Below are 25,243 nucleotides of genomic sequence, written 5' to 3'. Positions count from 1 at the left end.
GAAAAAAGAACACATTGACACCGGTGTGTCAGACCCACCATACTTGCTCCGGACACTGCGAGAGGGCTGTACAAGCAATGATCACACGCACGGCACAGCGGACACACCAGGAACCGCGGTGTTGGCCGTCGTATGGCGCTAGCTGCGCAGCATTTGTGCACCGCCGCCGTCAGTGTCAGCCAGTTTGCCGTGGCATACGGAGCTCCATCGCAGTCTTTAACACTGGTAGAATACCGCGACAGCGTGGACGTGAACCGTATGTGCAGCTGACGGACTTTGAGCGAGGGCGTATAGTGGGCATGCGGGAGGCCGGGTGGACGTACCGCCGAATTGCTCAACACGTGGGGCGTGAGGTCTCCATAGTACATCGATGTTGTCGCCAGTGGTCGGTGGAAGGTGCACGTGCCCGTCGACTTGGGACCGGACCGCAGCGACGCACGGATGCACGCCAAGACCGTAGGATCCTACGCAGTGCCGTAGGGGACCGCACCGCCACTTCCCAGCAAATTAGGGACACTGTTGCTCCTGGGGTATCGGCGAGGACCATTCGCAACCGTCTCCATGAAGCTGGGCTACGGTCCCGCACACCGTTAGGCCGTCTTCCGCTCACGCCCCAACATCGTGCAGCCCGCCTCCAGTGGTGTCGCGACAGGCGTGAATGGAGGGACGAATGGAGACGTGTCGTCTTCAGCGATGAGAGTCGCTTCTGCCTTGGTGCCAATGATGGTCGTATGCGTGTTTGGCGCCGTGCAGGTGAGCGCCACAATCAGGACTGCATACGACCGAGGCACACAGGGCCAACACCCGGCATCATGGTGTGGGGAGCGATCTCCTACACTGGCCGTACACCACTGGTGATCGTCTAGGGGACACTGAATAGTGCACGGTACATCCAAACCGTCATCGAACCCATCGTTCTACCATTCCTAGACCGGCAAGGGAACTTGCTGTTCCAACAGGACAATGCACGTCCGCATGTATCCCGTGCCACCCAACGTGCTCTAGAAGGTGTAAGTCAACTACCCTGGCCAGCAAGATCTCCGGATCTGTCCCCCATTGAGCATGTTTGGGACGGGATGAAGCGTCGTCTCACGCGGTCTGCACGTCCAGCACGAACGCTGGTCCAACTGAGGCGCCAGGTGGAAATGGCATGGCAAGCCGTTCCACAGGACTACATCCAGCATCTCTACGATCGTCTCCATGGGAGAATAGCAGCCTGCATTGCTGCGAAAGGTGGATATACTCCGTACTAGTGCCGACATTGTGCATGCTCTGTTGCCTGTGTCTATGTGCCTGTGGTTCTGTCAGTGTGATCACGTGATGTATCTGACCCCAGGAATGTGTCAATAAAGTTTACCCTTCCTGGGACAATGAATTCACGGTGTTCTTATTTCAATTTCCAGAAGTGTATTTACGTGCACAGTTGATAAGTTTATGAATAATCACAGAATTGTTGAATAACTCTCTATACTTCATTGCTACGTCTACTCGAACGGAGGTTGCCTTTCTCAAATATCTGGTGAGTGCTTCCAAGCGTGCACTTTCTACCACCTTTCAGCCGTTGGTTCATGAAAGTCCTGCTCTATTCTTTAATAGCAGATATCTACAAGGCATTAGCATAAGCTTTGTCCTTGCTTTCCGAGAACTATCAGTGTGTTTTAGCTAACGAGTTTCCGACATTCTGCTGTCATTATTTGTAGTACTTCCTAATTTTCTTCTGCAGCTCTCATGACGGGATTCGTCCTTTACAGAATACATCATCAGTTATTGTAAACCTAGTGTGACCCTTCGATGTGCAGCTAATTCATGAATCCGCAAATAGTAATAAATAAATAATATGTTTGTCTGATAGAGGGCAGCTTACTTACGGGTATTTTACGCTAGTAACACACAATTAAATATATTATGTCCCGCAATTGAGATGATGACGAAGACATAGCACTTGCTGTGACTGCGTCCTCCCCTCGATTGATAAAAGCCAAAGAGCTCGACCGAGGTAAGGCGTAAGAAGGAGCAGCTCGGCGCGTCTCGCCTTTTCCGGACCTGTCTTGGGGTCATTCACCCCTCACGGTTGCCGAACAATAGACGTCATTAATGAGAGGGAATTCAGTGACGGAAAATGAAGTAAATCACCTCCCTGGTGTGGGTAATGAATGGCTTTATTATGCCGACGTAGTATTTTATGAGATCGTTAGTGTTTTCTCTGAAGGCCCTAGACCGACCTTTTCCCTTACCTTACTGAGCCCAGATTTCACACTGCTCATTTTTACATTGATTGGAACATATATGAGAGATAGCCAAAGGAAAATGCTCAAAGATTTTAAGAAGTTTCTCGTAAAAGCCATCCTCACGTCCATACAAAAGACCACTCAACAGATAAGAATAATTTTATTGATTTTAAACATTGTGAATGACATTTTGCAGAAATATGAGTTTACATTTTACTTTCACAAATCGTCACACTAAATTTTGTTCTCCATGATGAAGACTAAACACAGCTGTTTTTACTACGCTACTGATTCATTTTGAATCTGGACAGAGTACTAACAAATGTGTTAACGTATCTAAAATACTATACGTTAATTAATTGTTCTTAAGAGTAGCAAATGCGTCATTTAAAGAACGTAGTTAGTATTATATAGGCAATTTAAAAACATTCTAGGTTTAGGAGGAAAAGAGACTTCAGAATGAAAAAGGTTCGTACACATTGATTACAGGTTCAATTTTCGAATTTCTCAACAGGTACTTTTAATAAAAAAATCATCTAAAAAAGACAACTAAACAACGATTTTATTACCAGTCGTTCCTTGGAGTTGGTTCATACTGCCACTGATCTCAAGGCCAGAACAGTAGAGTAATACTCGTACAATACTTATTACACATATTTTATTGTGAATATTGAATCGAAAATAAAAACAAAGAGTTCTGTACATATTTTCCAAAAGTAATATCGCTTCATTCGTAGCTGATAAACTTCCAAAATCCCCAAACAACATAAAGGGCATAATATGTCCTTTTGCAGTAATTGCAGGAATGAATTTAGTCCCTCTTCATGCCATGGACAATTTTTGGTCAAACAACAGAAAGAAATGAAAATTCACTGAGACACATTTTACTGAAATGTTAGTGTGAGAGACCAGTAACTAATTCATGAAGAAAGGATACTTGGGAGGAAAATATCATGAGACTAAGTGTTGGTCAAGAGACAATAAAGGCAATAAACAACCAAACTTGAACACTGAATCCAGTATTTATTCCTATGCACTACAGAGAAGATACACGTACTAACGGCAATAAAATCATTGCATTCTATATTACAAAGAAGGGACGTCTGTTATTCAGGTGTTGTATAGTACGAAGAAAATTAAATATTGGGTTCAGTCCAGGATTGAAGGCAGGAAGATTTTCTATTCTGTGAGGCAAAAGATTATTCCATGGCATATTAAGACTGGGAGGAAACTCTTGCTGTGACTCAAAAGAACCTGGTTTATTCGTTTCACTTCCCACAGAGTTAGATGGCCCAGAAGGCATACCAGATGTGCTACTAGCCATGTTGCCAGATTGTAGTGGCAAACCTGTTCCATTTCCAGTCCAATTACCTGGTGGTTCTGGGATATCTGTTCCATTTCCTGTCCAGTTACCAGGTGGTTCTGGAATGTCTGTACCATTGCCTGTCCAGTTACCAGGTGGTTCAGGGATATCTGTTCCATTCCCTGTCCAGTTACCAGGTGGTTCTGGAATGTCTGTACCATTGCCTGTCCAGTTACCTGGTGGTTCAGGGATATCTGTTCCATTCCCTGTCCAGTTACCAGGTGGTTCAGGGATATCTGTCCCATTTCCTGTCCAGTTACCAGGTGGTTCAGGGATATCTGTTCCATTTCCTGTCCAATTACCAGGTGGTTCTGGAATATCAGTTCCATTTCCTGTCCAGTTGCCTGGAGGTTCAGGGATATCTGTTCCATTTCCTGTCCAGTTACCAGGTGGTTCTGGAATGTCTGTTCCATTTCCTGTCCAGTTACCAGGTGGTTCAGGGATATCTGTTCCATTTCCTGTCCAGTTACCTGGGGGTTCTGGGATATCTGTTCCATTTCCTGTCCAATTACCAGGTGGCTCTGGAATGTCTGTACCATTGCCTGTCCAGTTACCTGGAGGTTCAGGGATATCTGTCCCATTTCCTGTCCAATTACCTGGGGGTTCTGGGATGTCTGTTCCATTTCCTGTCCAGTTACCTGGTGGTTCAGGGATATCTGTTCCATTCCCTGTCCAGTTACCAGGTGGTTCAGGGATATCTGTTCCATTCCCTGTCCAGTTACCAGGTGGTTCTGGAATGTCTGTACCATTGCCTGTCCAGTTACCTGGCGGTTCAGGGATATCTGTCCCATTTCCTGTCCAGTTACCAGGTGGTTCAGGGATATCTGTTCCATTTCCTGTCCAATTACCAGGTGGTTCTGGAATATCAGTTCCATTTCCTGTCCAATTGCCTGGCGGTTCTGGAATGTCTGTGCCATTTCCTGTCCAGTTACCTGGCGGTTCTGGAATATCAGTTCCATTTCCTGTCCAGTTGCCTGGAGGTTCAGGGATATCTGTTCCATTTCCTGTCCAGTTACCAGGCGGTTCTGGAATGTCTGTTCCATTTCCTGTCCAGTTACCAGGTGGTTCAGGGATATCTGTTCCATTTCCTGTCCAGTTGCCAGGCAGGTCTGGAATACCCAAGTTCGTAGACTGCCCAGCACATATTGTTGCCTGGAACCGATAGAAGAGATTTATTATTAATTACTGTAGCTTAATTGTATGTGATAAGTAAAACATTTGTAAATGATAGCTGACACAGTGATAGACAGTAATTCATGTTGCAATTAAATCTAGGTTGTTGTGAAAAATTATTTCATTAGTGTGGTAGGAAGAAACTTTTGTTGTTAGAAATATTATAGTAATATATTAAACAATAAATTTTTCGTACCAGGAGCTTTTATACAGAATTTGTGGTAACTCATTAACACATTTTCTTCCAAAGATAATGTACTCCAGCTGTCCACAAACAAGATTGTGCTCAAATACCCATGACATACAAATTTGTAGTCGCGACATTCTTTGATCTATTCTCGAAGCGTATTTTTGATACAGACATTGAAATTAGCGGCGGTATATGATAAACCCGTCCAAAGTTCCAGCTACCTTCCGTGGTGTCGTTAAGTTCTCCACTGGTCTCTCCTGCAGTGTCTTTGGTGGTGTACAGACTGCTGGCATCATTCAAGAATCTACAGAACAACGCTCTTTTGAAGATTATCGTAGGTCTCTAACTTGTATTCGTCCGAAGTCTGTCTCGAAACTGTGTTCTTTAGGGCCTCTGCCTTCAAGTTTTTTATTTCTCAGACGTTCGAGTACGTGTAAAACACTTAACGACTAAATAACACCCCACATAGTTGTTATATTTAGTAACGGGTTTAACCCAATTCTCTTTGATTCGGATAGATCTTCAAGGATATCATAATCTGGCTTATTCGTCTTAAATGAGAACCACTTGTTCCTATTCAATAAGAGGTCTCACTTCCATTTTCCTAGTATCGCATTGCTCTTTTAGGCTGCCACTAGAACCTGATTCCACTTTCCTTTTTACGAAACGTCGCATTCATCGCCTACAGTATGATGTGAGTATTTGGGAATTCCTCCTTTTTTCTGGCATAAATATTTTACTCCTCGTTATTTTCTGTTTTCTTTTCATAATCTGAGGTAGCATGCTAAAGGATTTTCAGTATGCTGCCGGCCGCGGTGGTCTAGCGGTTCTAGGCGCGCAGTCCGGAACCGCGCGACTGCTACGGTCGCAGGTTCGAATCCTGCCTCGGGCATGGATGTGTGTGATGTCCTTAGGTTAGTTAGGTTTAAGTAGTTCTAAGTTCTAGGGGACTGATGACCACAGATGTTAAGTCCCATAGTGCTCAGAGCCATTTGAACCATTTTTTTCAGTATGCTGATGCTATTGTTCTTCGTTTATTAAACCAAACTTTTCAGCTTTCAATTCTCAAGTAAAGCGGTTCCGTCATTTGAAACTGACAAGCTGATTGAAGCATTAATGAAGAGAGTGACAGCATACATTGTAGTATACCCCTTTATCCGCCATCCCCAGCTGTTGCCTCTGTCTCTATACAAACCTTGAGTGACGTACATGATTTTACGTATTTATTATTGAAACTTTATACCCTATTCAGCAGAATGCTCCAAGCTCACTTGACATGCAAACTGTATTCACAGAATCACTACATCTATACAACTCAGGCATAGTTTTGTGTTGAAAAAAATGTGTCGTCTAGAAACAACTCATTTACGTTACATATGTGTTGTTTTATGTTCAGTAGCAACACTTTCGTGCGTAAATAAAGGTAAAACGTATCTTTTATGATGTTCCTTCGCTTCTCTTTAATTATGCGATTAATACAAAGGTTAAAAACTAAAAATTAATTTGTTATATCTCGGAAAACGTAAGTAGTTTATTTGGCTCTGCAGCGATTTCCACTGGTGACTCATAAGACATGTTACAGTTTATTGTGAAAGATTTCAGAAGCATTTGAAAAGCAGCAGTCGCATACGAGGGCGTGCTGAAAAGTAATGCCTCAGAATTTTCTTTGTGAAAACTTTCCAAGCTCTTTTAAAAAAAGCAAACTTCATTAACATCCTATATATTTATTCTTCATGTGTACGTATTTATCACGCTGGCGACAAAGACATTTCTCCCAACAAGATTAGCCGAGCGGTCTCAGGCGCTGCAGTCATGGACTGTGCGGCTGGTCCCAGCGGAGGTTCGAGTCCTCCCTCGGGCATGGGTGTGTGTGTTTGTCCTTAGGATAATTTAGGTTAAGTAGTGTGTAAGCTTAGGGACTGATGACCTTAGCAGTTAAATCCCATAAGATTTCCCACACATTTCATTTATCCCAACAAGAGACCAGTTTTCTGATACCGTCACTGCTGAAAGTTTGACAACCTCACCTATGAAACTTCCTGGCAGATTAAAACTGTGTGCCCGACCGAGACTCGAACTCGGGACCTTTGCCTTTCGCGGGCAAGTGCTCTACCAACTGAGCTACCGAAGCACGACTAACGCCCGGTACTCACAGCTTTACTTCTGCCAGTACCTCGTCTCCTACCTTCCAAAAGAGTAAAGCTGTGAGTACCGGGCGTCAGTCGTGCTTCGGTAGCTCAGTTGGTAGAGCACTTGCCCGCGAAAGGCAAAGGTCCCGAGTTCGAGTCTCGGTCGGGCACACAGTTTTAATCTGCCAGGAAGTTTCATATCAGCGCACACTCCGCTGCAGAGTGAAAATCTCATTCTGGAAACATCCCCCAGGCTGTGGCTAAGCCATGTCTCCGCAATATCCTTTCTTTCAGGAGTGCTAGTTCTGCAAGGTTCGCAGGAGAGCTTCTGTAAAGTTTGGCAGGTAGGAGACGAGGTACTGGCAGAAGTAAAGCTGTGAGTACCGGGCGTTAGTCGTGCTTCGGTAGCTCAGTTGCTAGAGCACTTGCCCGCGAAAGGCAAAGGTCCCGAGTTCGAGTCTCGGTCGGGCACACAGTTTTAATCTGCCAGGAAGTTTCATATCAGCGCACACTCCGCTGCAGAGTGAAAATCTCAACCTCACCAATGTTTGCACCGCTTCAACACTATGCATGTGAAATTCTCGAAGGTGTTCTTTAAGTTTTGGAAACAGATGAAAATCGGATGGGGCCAAGTCAGTACTGTATCAAGGGTGATCTATGATAGCGAACTCAAGGCGTCTGATTGTTGCAGATGTCTCAACGCTCGTGTGTGATCCAGTTGAACGAGAGAGTCCTCCCATGTATCGAAGAACTCTCCGGATTCGGAACTCGATTCACAGCACGAGGTTCCTCAGGCACCGACATAGCTGCGCTACTCAGCGCCATGTTACATTCTACAATTCGGAGCTTTCTTGCGGCGGGAACGTGAAAAATAAGGATGTAGAATGTTAATTACGGTTGTTTTATTTAAAATGCTGCAAGAGTTTTCACATAAAAACTGGAGGCATTACTTTTCAAGATGCCTTCGTATTTTTGAAAAGTTTTTGACTCGTAGTCTAACAACCCATTTGTAACAGCCCTTTAGCAAAAGTACATTATGACTATACTGGTGAAAAAGTTGGTAAAAGGCAATAATAGTAAAAATCTGACACAAAAATTTTCAATGAGGTGACAAAAGTCACGGAATAGTGATATTCACATATATAAACGGCAGTAGTATCGAGTAAACAAGGTACAAAAGAGCAGTGAATGGGCCTGGCTGTCATCTGTACTCAGGTGGTTCGCGTGAAAAGGTTTCCGACGTCATTGTGGCCGCACGACGGCAATTAACAGGCTTTGGACGCGGAGTGGTTCTTGGAGTTAGACGCATTGGACATTTTATTTCGGAAATCGTTAGGGATTTTGTGGTGTCACCGCCAGACACCACACTTGCTAGGTGGTAGCCTTTAAATCGGCCGCGGTCCGCTAGTATACGTCGGACCCGCGTGTCGCCACTATCAGTGATTGCAGACCGAGCGCCGCCACACGGCAGGTCTAGAGAGACTTCCTAGCACTCGCCCGAGTTGTACAGCCGACTTTGCTAGCGATGGTTCGCTGACAAATTACGCTCTCATTTGCCGAGACGCTAGTTAGCATAGCCTTCAGCTACGTCATTTGCTACGGCCTAGCAAGGCGCCATTATCATTTGCTGTTTATCTTGTGATGCATGTAACGTCAGACCGATGTTCACCAATTATGGATTAAAGTTAGGTATTCCAGAAGCTACATACTTTTTTTACTAGACTCAACTCCTTTAACTGTTCCAGACCTCACGCCAGCCTGCGTGAGCTTAAACGCGTGCCTTTCGGCTACCTCCTAGTGGCTTGGCTGTCTTGCCAAGTCACAACAGATTTCAAATTTCCGAGATCCACGGTGTCAAGAGTGTGCCGAGAATACCACATTTCAGGCTTTACCTATCACCACGGACAACGCAGTGGCCGAAGATCTACACTTAACGTTCGAGAGCAGCGGCGTTTGCCTAGAGTTGTCTGTGCTAACGGACAAGCAATATTGTGTAAAATACATCTACATTTACGCAATACTCCGTACGCCGCCTCATAGTAAATGTCGGAAGGTACTTTTGGCACAATTAACCCTCTAACCCGGTTCCACTCGTGAATAGTGCGTGAGAAAAATGGTTGTCGGTAAGCCTGTATATTGGTTCTAATTTCTAGAATTTTCTCCTCGTGGTCGTTAGGCGAGACCCATTTGGGGGGGGGGGGGGGTAAGTAATATGCTGTCTGACTCTCTCTCGTAATTTCAGTAGTAAATCTCTTCGTGATGCGCAACGCCTCTCTTGTAACGTCTGCTAATGGAATTTGTATGTGTGTGATGTCCTTAACGTAGTTAGGTTTAAGTAGTTTTAAGTTCTAGGGAACTGATGACCTCAGAAGTTAAGTCCCATAGTGCTCAGAGCCATTTGAACCACTTTTAATGAATGACAATGCGCCATACCACAGGGCCACAATTGTTGGCGATTGGTCTGAAGAACATTCTGGAAAACTCGATGGTTGGTTGATTTGTGGGAGAGGACCAACGAGCGAGGTCATCGGTCCCATCGGATTAGGGAAGGATGGGGAAGAAAGTCGGCCGTTCCCTTTCAAAGGAACCATCCCGGCATTTGCCTGAAGCGATTTAGGGAAATCACGGAAAACCTAAATCAGGATGGCCGGACGCGGGTTTGAACCTTCGTCCTCCCGAATGCGGATCCAGTGTGCTAGGCCACTGCGCCACCTCGCTCGGTCTGGACAATTCGATTGAATGATGTGGCCACGCAGATCGCCCGACATGGATCCCATGGAACATTTATGGAACATAAACGAGAGGGCAGTTCGTGCACAGAATCCTGCACCGGCAACAGTTTCGCGATTATGTAGGCTCTGAGCACTATGGGACTCAACTGCTGTGGTCATTAGTCCCCTAGAACTTAGAACTACTTAAACCTAACTAACCTAAGGACATCACACACATCCATGCCCGAGGCAGGATTTGAACCTGCGACCGTAGCAGTCGCACGGTTCCGGACTGCGCGCCTAGAACCGCGAGACCACCGCGGCCGGCTTCGCGATTATGGACGGTTGTAGAGACAGCATGTCTCAATATATCTGTAGGGGACTGCCAACAGCTTGTTGAGTCCATGTCACGTCCAGCTGTTGCACTATGCCGTGCAAAAGAGGGTCCGAGACGATATTAGGAGGTTCAAAATGGTTCAAATGGCTCGGAGCACTATGCGACTTAACTTCTGAGGTCATCAGTCGCCTAGAACTTAGAACTAATTAAACCTAACTAACCTAAGGACAACACACACATCCATGCCCGAGGCAGGATTCGAACCTGCGACCATAGCCGTCGCACGGCTCCAGACTGTAGCGCTATTAGGAGGTATCCCATGATTTTTGTCACCTCATTGTATAGCTCAATAACAATTTATTCTACCTTCTGGAAGGTATTTGAACGAACTGCTGTAGTCAGGTTAAAGAACATAGCATGAACAATATTTTATCATAGCCTCAGTTCGAACTTAGTAAAAACGAATACGCTGTGTGTCGTGAATTACCGGTTCATGGCACAGCTGAAGTCCTGCCTTTCTGACCAATTGGCACCAGTGCTGGTGGTGCGTTCCCGCCGTATCAGAGCGCAGAATAGCTGAGCGCATTGCCACGATGAGGCAAGCAGTGGCTGCGAGAGGCAACAGACAGTGTAGTGTAGTGTGAGACGAGGAAGCGCCAGCAACCTCGAGTCAGCACTGGGGTCTGTGGGTAGCAGCGGCAGAACTTTGCATTTGGTACTGGACAAAGAATGGCAAACCGGGCAGTCTTGTTTACATACAGGAGGGGCTAGATCAGTGAGTTGGCTGGTGAGCAATGGCGTCTGGCTGCTGTCGGCCGATGGTAGTAGCCTCGTGTGTGTGGACGACAGGATGGCTGCAGTCATCAGGGAAACCGGACAATAAACGAGTTGCGGGCGGTATGCCGAAAGCCAATGAAGAAGCACAACAGCAAGAGAACAACTGAGAGGTGAGTCAGTTGGACAAGACAGGGCGTCCATTTCACGTGGCCAGCAGTGGATGTAGCCAGGTGGAGTAAGGACTTGAGCTTGCTGCGACCGGCCGGCCGTTGTGGCCGAGCGCTTCTAGGCGCCACAGTCTGGAACCGTGCGACCGCTACGGTCGCAGGTTCGAATCCTGCCTCGGGCATGGATGTGTGTGCTGTCCTTAGGTTATTTAGGTTTAAGTAGTCCTAAGTCTAGGGGACTGATGACCTCAGATGTTAATTCTCATAGTGCTCAGAGTCATTTGAACCATTTTGCAGCGACCTGTTATCAACGAGAGGTATTAATTCCTGTTCCCGGGAAGCAGGCAGTCCTTTGGACGGTGGTGCACGGGGAAGGGTGTTATGTCTTGTGCTCGGCAGAAAACTTCCGATGTGCAAACACCTGTTTGGCGTTTATTATTTGCCACAACGGCAGGGCTCATCCAGGGGCTAGTATTGTTCTCTGAGACAGGTTGTTGTACGAAAATATTCTGTATGAAGTAGATCCTAAGTGCGTACCTCATTTTATCATCAGTTGTGCTTACCTGATTAACTTTTCCGACTTCTAACTTCTGATCTTGTTGAATTACTGTTCTGATCTATTTTGTCCAGTGGCCAGTTTTGTGTAGCCTGGTACATCGTGCCTTAAGTTTCCATTTCCTGTTTCTCCTGTTCATTACTTATATTTGTATTAGTTTCGGAGCTTGGTGTTTCATCTCTAGTGGTTTAACTTTGGATATTGTGACCTGAGCTACAACCTAGCTATTTTAGTTTTCTTGCCATGCCTTCCGGCTCGTGTATTAATTATTAGTGGTAATGTATTCTATTGTGTCATGCCCTACTTGTTATTGTAAAGCGAAATTAATTTGGAGAGCATTAGCAGAAAGAATCATTCACTTGTGAGATAGACAGGTTGACGCTAAGTCTAGATCACTTAAATACCTTATAAGGAAATTATGTACTTTTAAGTGGGAAAAAGATTAACAGTTTTGCCGGGGCTTGCTACGACACAGTACATGGTGATCGCAGACACTCCAGCAGTACTCCAGAGCTAGTATTCTATACGTGGTCTCCTTTATAGATGAGCCACACATTCCTAAAATCTTCTCAGTAAACTCAAGACCGTTAGCATTTGCTGTTACTGAAATTACGTGCTCTTTCCGTTTCATATCGCATTCCAACGTAACGACCAAACATTCAATCGACGTCTCTGTGTCAAGCAGCGTACCACTAATACTGTATTCGATCATTACAGGATTGTTCTTCCAACTCATCTACGTTATTACATTTTTCTACATTTAGGACATGCTGCCATTTATCACACCAAATTGAAATTATCTCTCAGTCTTCGCGTATCCTCCTAAAGTTACTCAACGATGCCAGTTCCTGGACATTACAGTGTCATCAGAAAACACCCCCCGATTGCTGCTCACCCTATCGGTCGGCCTGTTAATGTACATACAGAACAATAGCGGTCCCATCACATTTGCCTGGGAACTGCTGACGATACGTTTATCTCTTAACGAACACCCGCTGTCCAGGACAACGTACCGCGTTGTATTCTTTAAGGAGTCTCGAGCCACTCACATATCGGGGCAACCCACTCATATTCGGTATAATCGACCTTTCGTTAAAAGTCTGCAGTGCAGCACCGTGTCAAATGCTCCCTGGTAGTCTAAGAATATGGAATCTGTCTGTTGTTCTTATTCATAGTTCCCAGGATATCATATGAGAAAAGGGAAAGCTGAAACTCACACGAACGGTGCTTTCTAAAACGGTGCTGATTCGTGGACAGAAGTGTTTCTATCTCAATGAAATTATATTCGAACTTATAAGAATTCTGCAGCAAACCGACTTTAAGGATATTGGCCTGTAATTTTGTGGATAAGATCTTATACCGTTCTTACACTCAGGAGTCCACTGCGCTATTTTCCAGTCGCTTGGGACTTTGCCCTGGACGAGAGACTGGCAATAAATAGAAGCTAAGCAAGGGGCCAAACCCAGGATTACTAAGCCTTACGCAGTTTTTAGAAATGAATTTCTAATGCTTTAAATCACTATATTCTATTCGTCCCTGTGCAACATAAATGTAAATATTTAGGATATATATACCATAGTCATAGAATACTCGGTATGATTTCATCTTCAGTCATTGTAATATGTTATCCTACAACGTTTGTTTATTCTGTAAATAATACTATATGTTAAATTTTTGTAGCATAAATGACGTAGCCCACATCAAATATACAATTTAGTCCCTCACTGTTCAACGGGATGACTAAAGAGTGAGTCAATCAATATATATAATCAACAGGTATTGTTCATCATTGTAGTGAGAAATTTAGAAATGAAAGGGAAGTTACAAAGACGAACAGATTCGACATCATCAAAAATGTTACCAGAAGTTATGGAGCATGTTCTCAGGCCCTTGAAAAAAGAAAACGGAGAACACAGCGGAACCATCAAGAGGGGCTTTGTACATCAGGGAGAGGTTTGCTATTGAAATTTTGAGAGAGCACTTTCCGGGATGAGTCGGAGAATATGTTACTTACTTCCAAATACATCACGTATAATAAGGGCGGAGGAGCGGATAGAGGTTCAGGGCACTCTCTTGTCCTAGGGGTGGGAAATTGCCCCTAAAGGCGGAAGAATCAGCAATGATCAAAGACATGAGGATGCAGAAGGCAATGGAAACCACTGCATTAAAGACACGTAACGTGTATCCACAGGACATGTGGCCTGTAACTGAAGAAGTGTCATGATGATCTCTCCATTGGCAAAAGATTCCGGCATAGTCCCCCATTCGGATCTCCGGGAGGGGACTGCCATGGGTGAGGTTACCATGAGAAAAAGATTGAATAATCAACGAAAGGATAACGTTCTACGAGTCGCGGCGTGGAATGCCAGAAGCTTGAACGTGGTAGGAAAACTAGAAAATCTGAAAAGGGAAATGCAAATGCTCAATCTAGATATAGTAGGGGTCAGTGAAGTGAAGTGGAAGGAAGACAAGGATTTCTGGTCAGATGAGTATCGGGTAATAACAACAGCAGCAGAAAATGGTATAACAGGTGTAGGATTCGTTATGAATAGGAAGGTAGGGCATAGGGTGTGTTACTGTGAACAGTTCAGTGACCGGGTTGTTCTAATCAGAATCAACAGCAGACCAACACCGACAACGATAGTTCAGGTATATATGCCGACGTCGCAAGCTGAAGATGAACAGATAGAGAAAGTGTATGAGGATATTGAAAGGGTAATGCAGTATGTAAAGGGGGACGAAATCTAATAGTCATGGGCGACTGGAATGCAGTTGTAGGGGAAGGAGTAGAAGAAAAGGTTACAGGAGAATATGGGCTTGGGACAAGGAATGACAGAGGAGAAAGACTAATTGTGTTCTGTAACAAGTTTCAGCTAGTAATAGCGAATACCCTGTTCCAGAATCACAAGAGGAGGAGGTATACTTGGAAAAGGCCGGGAGATACGGGAAGATTTCAATTAGATTACATCATGGTCAGACAGAGATTCCGAAATCAGATACTGGACTGTAAGGCGTACCCAGGAGCAGATATAGACTCAGATCACAATATAGTAGTGATGAAGAGTAGGCTGAAGTTCAAGACATTAGTCAGGAAGAATCAATACGCAAAGAAGTGGAATACGGAAGTGCTAAGGAATGACGAGATACGTTTGAAGTTCTCTAACGCTATAGATACAGCAATAAGGAATAGCGCAGTAGGCAGTACAGTTGAAGAGGAATGGACATCTCTAAAAAGGGCCATCACAGAAGTTGGGAAGGAAAACATAGGTACAAAGAAGGTAGCTGCGAAGAAACCATGGGTAACAGAAGAAATACTTCAGTTGATTGATGAAAGGAGGAAGTACAAACATGTTCCGGGAAAATCACGAATACAGAAATACAAGTCGCTGAGGAATGAAATAAATAGGAAGTGCAGGGAAGCTAAGACGAAATGGCTGCAGGAAAAATGTGAAGACATCGAAAAAGATATGATTGTCGGAAGGACAGACTCAGCATAGAGGAAAGTCAAAACAACCTTTGGTGACATTAAAAGCAACGGTGGTAACATTAAGAGTGCAACGGGAATTCCACTGTTAAATGCAGAGGAGACAGCAGATAGGTGGAAAGAATACATTGAAAGCCTCTATGAGGGTGAAGATTTGTCTGATGTGATAGAAGAAGAAACAGGAGTCGATTTAGAAGAGATGGGGGATCCAGTATTACAATCGGATTATAAAAGATGTTTGGAGAACTTACAATCAAATAAGGCAGAAGAGATAGATAACATTCCATCAGAATTTCTAAAATCATTGGGGGAAGTGGCAGCAAAACGACTATTCACGTTGGTATGTAGAATATATGAGTCTGGCGATATACCATCTGACTTTCGGAAAAGCATCATCCACACAATTCCGAAGACGGCAAGAGCTGACAAGTGCGAGAATTATCACACAATCAGCTTAACAGCTCATGCATCGTAGCTGCTCACAAGAATAATATACAGATGAATGGAAAAGAAAATTGAGAATGCGCTAGGTGACGATCAGTTTGGCTTTTGGAAAAGTAAAGGGACGAGAGAGGCAATTCTGACGTTACGGCTAATAATGGAAGCAAGGCTAAAGAAAAATCAAGACACTTTCATAGGATTTGTCGACCTGGAAAAAGCGTTCGACAATATACAATGGTGCAAGCTGTTCGAGATTCTGAAAAAAGTTGGGGTAAGCTATAGGGAGAGACGGGTCATATACAATATGTACAACAACCAAGAGGGAATAGTAAGAGTGGACGATCAAGAACGAAGTGCTCGTATTAAGAAGGGTGTAAGACAAGGCTGTAGCCTTTCGCCCCTACTCTTCAATCTGTACATCGAGGAAGCAATGATGGAAATAAATGAAAGGTTCAGGAGTGGAATTAAAATACAAGGTGAAAGGATATCAATGATACGATTCGCTGATGACATTGCTATCATGAGTGAAAGTGAAGAAGAATTAAATGATCTGCTGAACGGAATGAACAGTCTAATGAGTACACAGTATAGTTTGAGAGTAAATCGGAGAAAGACGAAGGTAATGAGAAGTAGTAGAAATGAGAACAGCGAGAAACTTAACATCAGGATTGATGGTCACGAAGCCAATGAAGTTAAGGAATTCTGCTACCTAGGCAGTAAAATAACCAATGACGGACGGAGCAAGGTGGACATCAAAAGCAGACTCGCTATGGCAAAAAAGGCATTTCTGGCCAAGAGAAGTCAACTAATATCAAATACCGGCCTTAATTTGAGGAAGAAATTTCTGAGGATGTACGTCTGGAGTACAGCATTTTATGGTAGTGAAACCTGGACTATGGGAAAACCGGAACAGAAGAGAATCGAAGCATTTGAGATGTGGTGCTATAGACGAATGTTGAAAATTAGGTGGACTGATAAGGAAAGGAATGAGGAGGTTCTATGCAGAATCGGAGAGGAAAGGAATATGTGGAAAACACTGATAAGGAGAAGGGACAGGATTATAGGACATCTGCTAAGACATGAGGGAATGACTTCCATGGTACTAGAGGGAGCTGTAGAGGGCAAAAACTGTAGAGGAAGACAGAGATTGGAATACGTCAAGCAAATAATTGAGGACGTAGGTTGCAAGTGCTACTCTAAGATGAAGAGGTTAGCACAGGAAAGGAATTCGTGGCGGGCCGCAGCAAACCAGTCAGTAGACTGATGCCCAAAAAAAAAAAACAAAAAAAAAACAAAAAAAAAGAGACTACGAAGACAAAATGCGAGAAATTAGAGCCAGTACAGAGGTTTACGGACGATCGCGCCATTCACGAATGGAAAAGGACAGAGGGGATCAGTTAGTAGTGTCAGAACTACCCTCCACCACACACCATCAGCTGTCATGCGGAGTATGGTATGTATTGTAGATTTTAGATATTTTCTTGATGATATTCTACGGTTTGTCTCTAATACAGAAGTACTTCATTATGCACTGTAGGATCTTGATCGAGGTTGTACGAGAGCAGTTTGCAAATCAAAAATAATATGACTAACGTAATGTGTAATCATCACCTGGAAAATGAAACAGTACCATTTACTTAACAATGAATACATGGAATCACGTAATAAGGTTTCATTTTTATTTTGGGCAGTTGAAGCTAATGGTTCAAATGGCTCTGAGCACTATGGGACTCAACTGCTGTGGTCATAAGTCCCCTAGAACTTAGAACTACTTAAACCTAACTAACCTAAGGACAGCACACAACACCCAGCCATCACGAGGCAGAGAAAATCCCTGACCCCGCCGGGAATCGAACCCGGGAACCCGGGCGTGGGAAGCGAGAACGCTACCGCACGACCACGAGATGCGGGCAGTTGAAGCTAATGACTAGACGGACAAGTAAAAAGTAAACAGACAGGGGAAAGTGAGCTGCAGTGCTTACGGTAAACTAAATAGGGCTTTCTAAATTAATCTTCCGATAGGTCTGGGAAGAAATGTTTTCACTCACCTTGTTACCTATTCTGGCTTATGACGTGGAGTCATGTCGAATACAAAGGACAAATTAGTGTCGATCAGAAATTAATGGAGAAATACATGTTAGGAGAGACAGAATAAAACACACGGTTCAGTGGAAAAAATGCAATAAAAAAATTTAATTATAACTGTAGTGATAAATGAATTGGATGAGACCGGGACATATGACCTCGTGAATAGGCGATGGGTGAACCAAGAAACTGGTTTAGATCAGACTGTTAGGACGACCTAGTAGAACCTGGATGACACTAGGAAACAAACAGGGATTATGTTCAAACAACTGACGGTAACGCAGCCGACTGACGAATTGGACACCAGCCGATATTTTTGCAGATGCACATTCGGTTATTTTCAGGCAACAGCTGCAACGAGAGAGCGCTTTACAAGTAGGCGTGACTAAATCGACCAACAACCGTAACAGCACATTTTCTTGCCACAGCACTCTCTCGTGGCAGTTACACCTTGAAAATGACGCAGTGTTCACCTGTCTAAATATCGGTATTTATCGAAGACGTCACTCGGCTGCATTCCCGTAATCTGTTTGAACGTTTTGTGTGCCGGGAGAAACCCAAGTTTCAAACAGGAGCTATATTGATGGTCACAGCTGAAGACCAACATTCGTGGAAAAGCTTTGATATTCTAGGTACTTTAAGACAATAAATTGTGTAGTGAAGTCTAAAACAAAAAAATAAAGATCTACGCATCACTAAGGAATTATCCGAATAGGGTAGAAATCGGTAGCTGTGACGTACGTATACAGGCAGAGGAATGATTACAGTTTCAGAAAAATTGGATGATTCATTCAATAAATTGAACTTCACAAATTGAGCAAGTCGATAAAATGTGGGTCCACCTCTGGCCCTTATGCAAGCAGTTCATCGACTTGACGTTGATTGATAAAGTTGTTGGATGTCTTCCTGAGGGATATCGTGCCTAACTCTGTCCAGCTGGTGCTGTAGATCGTCAAATTCCCCTACTGATCCGTGGTAAAAATTGCTATTTTGAAGAGCGCGCCGCAGCTCGTAGTGTGAAGCAGTCGCCCTCCGTTTCTGGCGGTGGCAATCGCAGCTTTGGTGTTGTTGTGTCTAGACAAGACAGCCTAGACACAATGAGAGGAAGCCGAAAGGCACGCGCTACGCTCACGCAGATGGGCGTGAGGTCTGAAACAGGATACGTAATGAATGCTACAAAGAAAAGTACGTAGCTTCAGGAATACTTAACTTTAATCCACCCTTTTGGTACATCTGGAGATTGTGGCGATACAAGTGAGACTCTTTAGATACATGCAATGTTACTAATGGCGCCTTGCTAGGTCGTAGCCATTGACTTAGCTTAAGGCTATTCTAACTATCTGCTCGGCAAAGGAGCGAGGCTTCGTCAGCGTAGTCGCTAGCTACGTCGTCCGTACAACTGGGGCGAGTGCTATCCCGTATTTCGAGACCTGCCTCGTGGTGGCGCTCTGTCTGCGATCACACAGTGGCGACACGCGGGTCCGACATGTACTAATGGACCGCGGCCGATTTAAAGCTACCACCTAGCAAGTGTGGTGTCCGGCGGTGACACCACAGGTGTCTCCCTCTGGTGGGAAAGGGGAAAGGTTGCCCTTTCACGTGCATTTAAGGGGCGCTATGAGCTCGCCAGTCGGTCAGACTGGGTCAGTCTCTCGTCCCCAGCTTGCTAGTCTGTCTCTCGTCCGCATTTGTTAGGCAGTTAGTGTCTGTCTGTCGTTCTGAGTGCTAGTATGTCGTTCGGATCAACCTTTAAAGCCAGGAAAATGAGTCTTCCCACTCCGCCAGTAAGAGAACTCAGGGAGTGGTCGCCCGGTCGGGGCTGAGTTCCTGCATCTGAGTCTGCGCGTTAGGCCGCCAGTCGGCTCGAGTTTGCTCAGGCAATGGTCATTGGCGGTTGGATCGATCGGTTGGTCGGTCGCGCACTGAGACACAAAATGACTTGTCCGCCTTGAGCGTCGGCGGATGTGAGGTCGCCAAGTGAGTCCAGTGGGCCGCGGCGTATAGCGAGGGGTAGTGACTTCGCGGTCGACACGAGAGCAACAGGAGTAAACCCACGACATCAGCTGGCAGCGGACGGTTCGGGAGAGCGATTTTGGGGGGGGGGGGGGGGGGGGGTGCTGCGCCAGGTCTTCTCGAGAAATCGCAGTTTATTAGAAGTTAAGTGATTGGAGACATGTTGTTTGATATACCCTTCTTAAATTCTACTTGTTTTCTTGGTGAGGTTACCAGCCGTTTTGCTTTGGGGTCGTCCCACCATTCTTCTCCGTTTTCCGACCCGCGGGATGATGGTTGTTTATAAATTGGTTGGTCCATTTTTCCTTTGTGGAGTAGGGGCGGGTTAGAGGAACCTGCGGTTCGGGTTGTTCGGTAATGTCCCTATCAATCTACCGTACGTTAGTAGCTGCCTCTGTCACGTTTGTCGGATTTGGTGTATTAACGAATTTATTGCTTGGAGTCTAACGGCCTAATACCTGAAATATGTTTTGATCTTTGGGAACTTTGATATTATTGCCTATGATCTTAAGAGTCGGTATCTGTGTACTGTAGAGCATCTTAACTATTGTTTGGCCAACCCTGTAGAATTTTATATAAGATTGCATTTCATGGGCTTTTATTTAAATGATCACTTTAGTATATAAAGTTGCCACCCTTTCACTGTAAGGCTTTTCTTAGAAGTTAAAATCAAGTTGCACCTACGGTGGCAAGGTCAATATTTTAATTGTTAGTGTTTTGTACCATTTCCATCCCTCCTAGGGGGGGTGCATAGTTTGTGTGCTTGTGTAAATTGTTAAAACTCTTAGTTTAAAGTAATCTGGTGTGTTGCAGATTTGCACCAGTGCAGTCTTTCAGAGGCTGTTGTGAGCGGTCGTAACTACGGCCGTGTCAAAAGGGAGCGGCAAGGTTCTCTGCCCAAAAGCTCATACAGTCAAAACTTGTTTCTTTCTGCCTCTGAATGATATTTAGAGGATGCTTTCTGATTATAATTTTAAATCTGTTTCTTTTCAAAAATGCTTTTAAACACTATTAAAGTGAACAAAATTCCCATTTGTTAAAAGGAATTTGAGTATGATTTCATCAGTTACTCCCTGGCAACTACTTCCATGTTTACATAGTGTGATTAAATGTGTTAATGTTATCGATGAATCGCTAGTAAATAAAGTAAATTCTTAACAATATTCTTTGAAATTAAATCACGGTTCACCTACTGATAATGCTCCAAATATTTTCAGTTGGGATCTGGTGACCTTTAAGGCCATGATAGGGCTTGGAAAGCACAAATACAAGCAGTAGAAACTCTCACCATGTGCGGGCGAACGTTATCTTGCTGAAATATCAGCCCAGACTGGCTTACACGAGGGACAAAAAAACGGGGCATAGAATATCATGAACGCACCGCAGTGCTGAAAGAGTGCGCGGATGAAACCAAAGAGGTCGTGCTGTGAAATGAAATGGCACCCCACACCATAACTCATGTATGTCGGGCCGTACGCCAGGTTCGTATCCCAATACTGTCCGAGCGTCTCCAGGCACGTCTTCGGCCTGGAATCTCATTGACTGGGCGCAGAAGTGTCTTCAGTGATGAGTCCCGCTTCGAACTGAGCCCCAGTGACCAGCAAAGACGTGTCTCGAGACGCCCCAGGCAGCGGTTGGATAACAACTTGACTGTCGCACGCCATACGGCGCAACAATCAGGAGTGATAATCTGGGTGCCATTTCTTTTCATAGGAAATCCTCCCTTTCGTTGTCATCCGCAGCACCCTTACTGCACAATGGTACGTCGAAGATATTGTATGCCCCGTTCTGTTGCCCTTCGTGCCAAGCCACCCTGGGCTTACACTTCAGTAAGATAATGTCCGTCCGCTAACGGCGATAGTTTCTACTACTTGTCGTCTTGCTTTCCGAAACGTACTTTGTGGCGCAAGGTCACCGGATCTCTTCCCAATTGAGAACGCTTGGAGCATTATGGACAGGGTTCTCCAACCAGCTCGTGATTTTGACGATCTAACAATTCATTTTGATATAATTTAGCACGATATCCCTCAGGAGGACATTCAACAACTTTATCAGTCAGTGCGAAGCCGAATAACTGCGTGCATAACTGCCAGAGATGCACCGACGCGTTATTAACTTGCTCAATTTGTGAAGCTCTTTCTCTTGAGTAAATCATCCACTTTTTCTGAAACTAATCATTTGTTTGTCTGTACATTTACAGCATATATACAGATTTCCGTCCAATTCGGATATTTCCGTCGTGCTTGGTGAGTATTTTTCTTTTGTTTTAGAATGTGCCTTGTGTACACAGAAACACACTTCGCAAAACTAAGTCTCTAATGGATCTGAAGAGGAAAGTTTTGACCTATGGCAGTGACGCCCTGATTCAAAATGGTTCAAATGGCTCTGAGCACTATGGGACTTAACATCTATGGTCATCAGTCCTCTAGAACTGAGAACTACTTAAACCTAACTAACCTAAGGACATCACACAACATCCAGTCATCACGAGGCAGAGAAAATCCCTGACCACGCCGGGAATCGAACCCGGGAACCCGGGTCCCTGATTCAAAATTGGATATTAAGCGTCTGTGATGACATCCATTATCATGCCAGAAGTCTATTCCTGTGAGACATTTTTGACACTACAGCAAAAAAGAAGACGAGAAAAGCTGGTGGCAGATACTATAATGTAACGAGACTCGATAATAAATACAGAAACTTTTCTTTGGGGCCGGCCGGAGTGGCCGAGCTGATCTAGGAGCTAAAGTCTGGAACCGCAGCGACCGCTACGGTCGCAGGTTCGAATCCTGCCTCGGGCATGGATGTGTGTGATGTCTTTAGGTTAGTTAGGATTAAATAGTTCTTAGTTCTAGGGGACTGATGACTTCAGAAGTGAAGTCACATTTGAACCTTTTATTTATTTATTTATTTATTTATTTATTTTTTTTGCCTGTCGTTAAATGGCGCTCTACTTATCTTCCTTTTAACATAATTATCTCAATGATATTCTAAATGACATATCACTTTTATTTTTCAACTACTAACAGATATTTGGCCAATGGCCTTGGTCGCAGTGGTAACACCGGTCCCGTCAGATCACCAAAGTTAAGCGCTGTCAGGCTGGACTAGCACTTGGATGGGTGACCATGCGGTCTTCTGAGTGCTTTTGGCAAGCGGGTGCACTCAGTCCTTGTGGGGCAAACTGAGGAGCTACTTGATTGAGAAGCAGCTGCTCCGGTCTCGTAAACTGACCTACCGCCGGGAGAGCAGTGTGCTGACCAGACTCCCCTCCATATCTGCATCCAGTGACTCCCGTGGGCTGAGGATGACACGGCGGCCGGTCGGTACCGTTGGGCCTCCATGGCCTGTTCGGGCGGAGTTTTGTTTACTTTTAACAGATATTTAGGTGCTCCTAAGTTTGCTCCATGGGAGAAGTCACTTTTGATGACAAAAGCAACGCTTTCTTCCTACTTAATGCAGATAACATAGTGTTGTTTTTCATATTAAGCAAGCATCTACACTACTAGCTATTAAGAGTGCTACACCATGAAGATGACGTGCTACAGATAAGAAATTTAACCGACAGAAAGAAGATGCTGTGATATGCAAATGATTAGATTTTCAGAGCATTCACACAAGGTTGGCGCCGGTGGCGACACCTACAACGTGCTGACATGAGGAAAGTTTAAAAGCGATTTCTCATATACAAACAGCATTTGACCGGCGTTGCTTGGTGAAACGTTATTGTGATGCCTCGTCTAAGGAGGAGAAATGCGTACCACCTCGTTTCCGACTTTGATAAAGGTCGGATTGTAGCCTATCGCGATTTCGGTTTATCGTATCACGACATTGCGGCTCGCGTTGGTCGAGATCCAATGACTGTTAGCAGAATATGGAATCGGTGGGTTCAGGAGGGTAATACGGAACGCCGTGCTGGATCCCAACGGCAGTCGAGGTGACAGGCATCTTATCCGCATGGCTGTAGCGGATCGTGCAGCCACGTCACGATCCCTGAGTCAACAGATGGGGACGGTTGAAAGACAACAACTACCTTCACGAACAGTTCTACGACGTTTGCAGCAGCATGGATTATCAGCTCGGAGACCATGGCTGCGGTTACCCTTGACGCTGCATCACAGACAGGAGCGCCTGCGATGGTGTATTCAACGACGAACCTGGGTGCACGAATGGCAGAACGTCATTTTTGCGGATGAATCCAGGTTCTGTTTACAGCATCCTGATGGTCGCATCTGTGTTTGGCGACATCGCGGTGAACACACATTGGAAACGTGTTTTCGTCATCGCCATACTGTTGTATCACCCGGCGTGATGGTATGGGGTGCCATTGGTTACACGTCTCGGTCACCTCTTTTTCTTATTGACGGCACTTTGAACAGTGGACGTTACATTTCAGATGTGTTACGACCCGTTGCTCTACCCTTCATTCGATCCCTGCGAAACACTACATGTCAGCAGGATAATGCACGACCACATGTTGCAGGTTCTATACGGGCCTTTCCGGATACAGAGAACGTTCGACTGCTGCCCTGGCCAGCACATTCTCCAGATCTCTCACCAACTGAAAACGTCTGGTCAATGGTGGCCGAGCAACTGGCTCGTCACAATACGCCAGTCACTACTCTTGATGAACTGTGGTATCGTGTTGAAGCTGCATGGGCAGCTGTACCTGTACACTCCATCCAAGCTCTGTTTGACTCAATGCCCAGGCGTATCAAGGCCGTTATTAGGGCCAGAGGTGGTTGTTCTGGGTACTGATTTCTCAGGATATATGCACCCAAATTGCGTGAGAAAGTAATCACATGTCAGTTCTTGTATAATATATTTGTGCAATGAATACCCGTTTATCATATGCATTTCTTCTTGGTGTAGCAATTTTTATGGCCAGTAGTGTATTTACAGTAGAACTTTTCAAGAATGTAATTTCTTTCATTCGAGGAAATTAGTTGTGATCGTCGTTCAGATAAGATACCAAATATCTGAATTTTATTAACCAGGAAAATGTAGTGCGCACAATTTTCAGAGTAGGGTACATGCCGTAACGTTTATATTGTGACAGACTGAATGGGGTAAATAATAACGCATCGGTTGCTGTACCACAGTTAGATGCGGGTAGCGAGTCGTAATAATTGGTATCTCTAAGGCACAAAACTACTAATACCTGAAAGTTGGATTCTTAGTATTCAGTACTATAATTAGTGTAACAGCAACACTTCTTATACTCACGGCCAAGGCAAAGCACAGGAAGTGAATGACGACCCGCGCCTTCATCTTGACGCAGTGTGACTGGCTTCAGTCGTGACAACAGTTTTTATAGTTGTTCGCAGTTGCGTGTTGCTACCAGCTGTCTTTTCTTCCGCCCCTGAGAACAGCTCATTCTACATATATGAAGTGTGGTGTCTGCATTATATGTTTAACCAGCTGTGACAACGTTGACAATGAACAGCCTGACATTGCATGACATTTTTTCGCAAACATGTTTTCTTTTCCTGGCGACCAGTACCATGCCAGTAGTCTAACCCAGGTTCACTGAAGGATGACTTGCAAAAAAAAAAAAAAAAAAAAAAAAAAAAAAAAAAAAAAAAACTT

General features: G+C 44.6%; 1 protein-coding gene across 1 annotated transcript; it reads right to left on the bottom strand.

Moving 5' to 3' along the window:
• Window positions 1-2,765: 2,765 nt before the first annotated feature.
• LOC124596158 (putative per-hexamer repeat protein 5) lies at window positions 2,766-24,971 on the bottom strand. The gene is made up of 2 exons (XM_047135190.1): window positions 24,881-24,971; window positions 2,766-4,743 (listed from the first exon to the last, which is right to left on the bottom strand). Exons 1-2 carry the CDS (start codon window positions 24,923-24,925, stop codon window positions 3,310-3,312), a joined length of 1,479 nt encoding a protein of 492 aa, XP_046991146.1. The 5' UTR covers window positions 24,926-24,971; the 3' UTR covers window positions 2,766-3,309.
• Window positions 24,972-25,243: the final 272 nt, after the last annotated feature.

Source organism: Schistocerca americana, chromosome 2, assembly GCF_021461395.2.
Source record: "Schistocerca americana isolate TAMUIC-IGC-003095 chromosome 2, iqSchAmer2.1, whole genome shotgun sequence".
NCBI lineage: Eukaryota > Metazoa > Arthropoda > Insecta > Orthoptera > Acrididae > Schistocerca > Schistocerca americana.
Note: the sequence above shows the minus strand (reverse complement) of the source record. Positions and strands in the feature narration are given on the sequence as shown.

What these genes read in the sequence shown, in the direction of transcription:
- LOC124596158 (XM_047135190.1), bottom strand. Translation starts at nt 24,925, where the DNA reads ATGAAGGCGCGGGTCGTCATTCACTTCCTGTGCTTTGCCTTGGCC. An exon ending in TCCTGTGCTTTGCCTTGGCC is followed by an intron (nt 4,744 to 24,880) that starts GTGAGTATAAGA and finishes TATCGGTTCCAG; the next exon opens with GCAACAATATGTGCTGGGCA.